We start from the raw sequence: 3,874 nt of genomic DNA, 5'->3' as shown, positions 1-3,874 counted from the left end.
GAAAGTTTGAGTTCATCTGGATGTAAAAACCAGGACAGCGGCGACGTTTCTCTGTTTATCTGATGAAAAATAGTGACACAAAGTAAGCTAACAAATACATTTAAATATACATTTTCAAAATGGCAGTTTTATAAAAAAAATTACATCAAGCACCCGGCAGCGTCCTAACACACTTATAAAAATGACTGTCCATCATTTGTTCACACAGACAATATTCACGCTGTTGTATCAAACATGTTCTCAGTACAAATATTATTTACATGTCAGTTTGTGTTGCATCTGAGCTGGAGTCTGCAGAAGTTTCCTGTCAAGTTTTCAGCTGACTGGAGACATTTACCACTGCAGATGTGAAGAACGCACCGTTAATAATAAAAAAAGTAAAAGTGAAGTTCAGTCCAGAGGTTCCTGTTTGATCCGGATCGGGGTGCTGCAGATGGACTGGCTGTGCCGCAGCTCACGACACAGGATGTACTCGCTGAACTGGGACGAGTCGACGCCTCCGCCGCAGGACGCCTTGATGCTGAAGCCCTTCTGAAACAGACGCTCCAGGACCTACAGACAGACGGACAGCAGGTGTGTGAGTGTTTCAGGTAATCTGCAGGTGAGACTGCAGTGATCTGATCAGTGTTCATCTCAGTGTGTCAGTTCACAGCTACATTAACCTGCGCCTGAGTGACCACCTGTGATCAGACTCCATGTTTCTACTCAGACAGAAAGAAGTTCATGTAGAACATTTGCTGAATGAACAAGAAGGTCCAAATAATGCAGAATGAGTCGGAGACAGAGTTTCACAGAGTTTATAAAGTGTCTCCAACTCAACAACTCACTAAACTGACACATTTGTTAAGGGAGTCTGGTGCTGCTGTGTTACTGGTTCGATGATTGGATCAGTTCAAACATCCACTCTGCCGCTTCTTCCACATTCACATGAGTCTCTCGTCCTCTCAGTGATGCACAAAGAAAACAGGACACAGGATCATCTTTCAATAATTGGGTCGTGTTGTTTTGGAAAGAGACATCGTTGAGTTTTTCAAATGTATTTTTGTCTCTTTGAGTTCCACATGCAGAGAGACGTCACATCTACAGCTCAGGGCCGCATTCACACACAGTCTTCAGGCTAAAAGTAGCTCCTAGCAGGCAAATTTAGGAGCTACTCCTAAAGATAATGGGTGTGTCAGTCGTAACTTTAGGACTCCTAATTTTTGAAAATAAGAGTTATTCACAAAACATTTTAGGCCTAAAAGTAGCAGCTAAGTCTGGGAGACCTCAGAAGTAGTCCAGAGGACTCCTGACTCGCTCAGACCTGGTCACAGCAGAATGTTCTGGAGACGCTAAATAACAGGGAATTATTAAAATGATGTTGGATGGACCGTGAAGGGATTGAAGTTGTGGATGAGTTGGTGAGGGACGCAATAACGTTCCCAACCAACCGAAACAATCCAATAACACCAGAGTTAAAATGTAACTCTGGTGTAAATGTAATAAATCTGGTGTTTGGCTACGGGGAAAATGCAGCTCTGCAACGCGGATAATTTAGGGATATCACAGGAATCAGGAAGCTGCTCTATCTACCAAACCATCAACCGTCAGTTTATCCGGTTTCCTTTAGACTATCGCCAGCAGCAAAGACTCAAAGCCAAATTCATGGAAATTGCAGGTATACTCGGTGTGATCGGTGCCATTGATGGGATGCATATTACAATAATTGCACCTTCTCAGGACGAAGACGTCTTTGTCAATCGGAAAAAAGTTTCATTCCATCAATACGCAAATTGTCTTTGACGCATGTTACGATATACTGGACATTGTTGGGAAATGGCCCGGATCAACACACGATTCCTGAATTTTAATGGAGAGTGGATTGATGCAGCTTTTATTGACAATTCACATTTTTCATCGCAATCTTCTAATTTGTCATTTTTGTCCAAAGTGTTTTTGTTTGGGGGGGGGGGGACTTAATTCTCCTCATAAATACATTTCTTTATCCAATATCATAATTCATAGACTTTGTCATGGGCTTGTTGGCAACTTCCTTATTTTCCCTTCATGCATTGCGCAGCCTAAATGACTTTTCAATGGGCTGCCCTGTCACTCAACAGCCAATCACCGTTGTCACCGCTTCTAAGTGCGTCCTTATAAAATGACGTCATCCATAGCAACAGAGAGTTACTTCTAGTTCAGGAGTTCACTGTTTTCAGAAGTAAAAGTAGGTCTCAGCGGCTTTGTGAATTAAGCAATATTACCGAGAGGGTGTGCTTTAACGTCATTTGAGCACCACAGTGATGCGGTCAGGACCGAGGTGCCGTTTATTTGTTTCAATTACTTAACAGACCAGGCGTTTATTTGGGACAGACGTTTAATTCCTTCCACTCATCGGAGGAAACGATTCAGCCGACCAGCACTCACTGATAACTCCTCATCTCTGCTGTCACTCACGGTGGCGTACATTTGTTTCTCCGTCTCCCTGATCATTTTGCGGGACACTCTCTCGTGGTGTGTCCGTTTGCTGATAACTCATCCCAGCATGTTTATCTCAGGCTCCTCGCAGCCTTCTTCCTCCCTCCAGCAGGCAGCCTGGCCCTGCTGCTGTCCTCCTCGGACAGACGCTGAAGCTCAGTTTGATGTTATCACCAGTCTCTCACTCTCTTGGGGTCGACAGAGAAACGTCTAGCGGCTGCTTCTCCTGAGTTTTCCTCTGCATATTTTACGACAGAAAGTTTGAATTTCAAGCCGTACTTTTAATTTTTTTTGCTCCAGCTCTGACAGTTACTATGTTGCCATGGAGATGGATACACTATTGCCACAGACTTTACGGAGTAATATTTTGAGTAATGAGTCAGGCGTGCTGTCATGCTGATTTGAGCACGGTCTAAATGTCTTGTTGACCAATCAGAGTGCTTGGTCGGAACTACTTATTGTATAATTACTTTTAAGAAACGACTCCTACATAAAAACTTTTAGTCCAATTTAGGAGTACTCCTAACGTTAAGATAAAAGTCTTTGTGAATACGGGCCCTGACCTGCACAACTCACACCAGAACTGTCCAGGTGGATCAAAAGCTCCGCAGGTGAGAAGAAACTGGTTTTGAACTGCTGAACATCATCAACGTCATCAGTTACCACAGAAACAAACTGATGCTTCACATTAACAGAAAACCAAAAAGTGATCAGTTATTGATCTGCTGTCTTAATAAGTTCACTTCATTTAACGCTATCAAACAGCCTGGACAGGTGTACACCTGGTCAGGTGTGGCCTCACCTGCACAGAGTTGAGTCTGCAGTAGCCGTTGAGGGGGAAGCGGATGACGTGGGTGGGGTCCTGGTTCCAGCCGGCGTTGACAGAGTTACACATGACGTCTCCTGTCTCGGGGAAGATCTCCTCGATCAGAACCTTCTCTCCGCTCAGCGCGATCCTCTCGCCAAGATCAGGTGTGACGCGAACCACCAGACACTCGCAGGGCGGAGCCCGCTGGGCCTCTCGCTCTGCCTGCCACCGCTCCAGCTCCCGGACCATCGGAGTCAGCTGGTAGAACCGGGCCTCCTCGTACAGCTGGGGGAAGTCCTGATGGAGGAGGACAGAACAGAGAGAGAGAACAATCAAATCAAACCTTGAGTTCTGACTCTGTTGATGTGGATCTGAAGAATAAAAGGAGGAGAGGTGGAGGAAGTCTGTGTTTGTACTCCACCCTGCTGCTGACAGAGCTGCTGCTGGCCTCAGGCCTCACACTATATCAAAGGCCTCCTCCCCCCTCCTCCCCCGGCTGGTAGTGAGGGTGAGATGTTTTATAAAGAGGTTTTGTCTGCAGGCGTTTAGTCGTCCTGAGCAGAATAACAGGCAGCATCGTTAACTACACACGATTTTACTGTTTTTTTG

At 45.3% G+C, this 3,874-nt stretch overlaps 1 protein-coding gene across 1 annotated transcript; it reads right to left on the bottom strand.

The window, feature by feature from the left end:
* Window positions 1–42: 42 nt before the first annotated feature.
* LOC115586538 (BTB/POZ domain-containing protein kctd15-like) lies at window positions 43–3,721 on the bottom strand (the record flags this gene model as incomplete). The annotated part of the gene is made up of 2 exons (XM_030425680.1): window positions 43–552; window positions 3,260–3,721. Coding segments are annotated over 2 exons (624 nt in total), but the record flags the coding sequence as incomplete, so codon positions are not given.
* Window positions 3,722–3,874: the final 153 nt, after the last annotated feature.

The sequence above is a fragment of the Sparus aurata genome, chromosome 8 (genome assembly GCF_900880675.1).
Source record: "Sparus aurata chromosome 8, fSpaAur1.1, whole genome shotgun sequence".
Lineage (NCBI taxonomy): Eukaryota > Metazoa > Chordata > Actinopteri > Spariformes > Sparidae > Sparus > Sparus aurata.
This window is presented reverse-complemented; position numbering and strand designations above follow the sequence as displayed.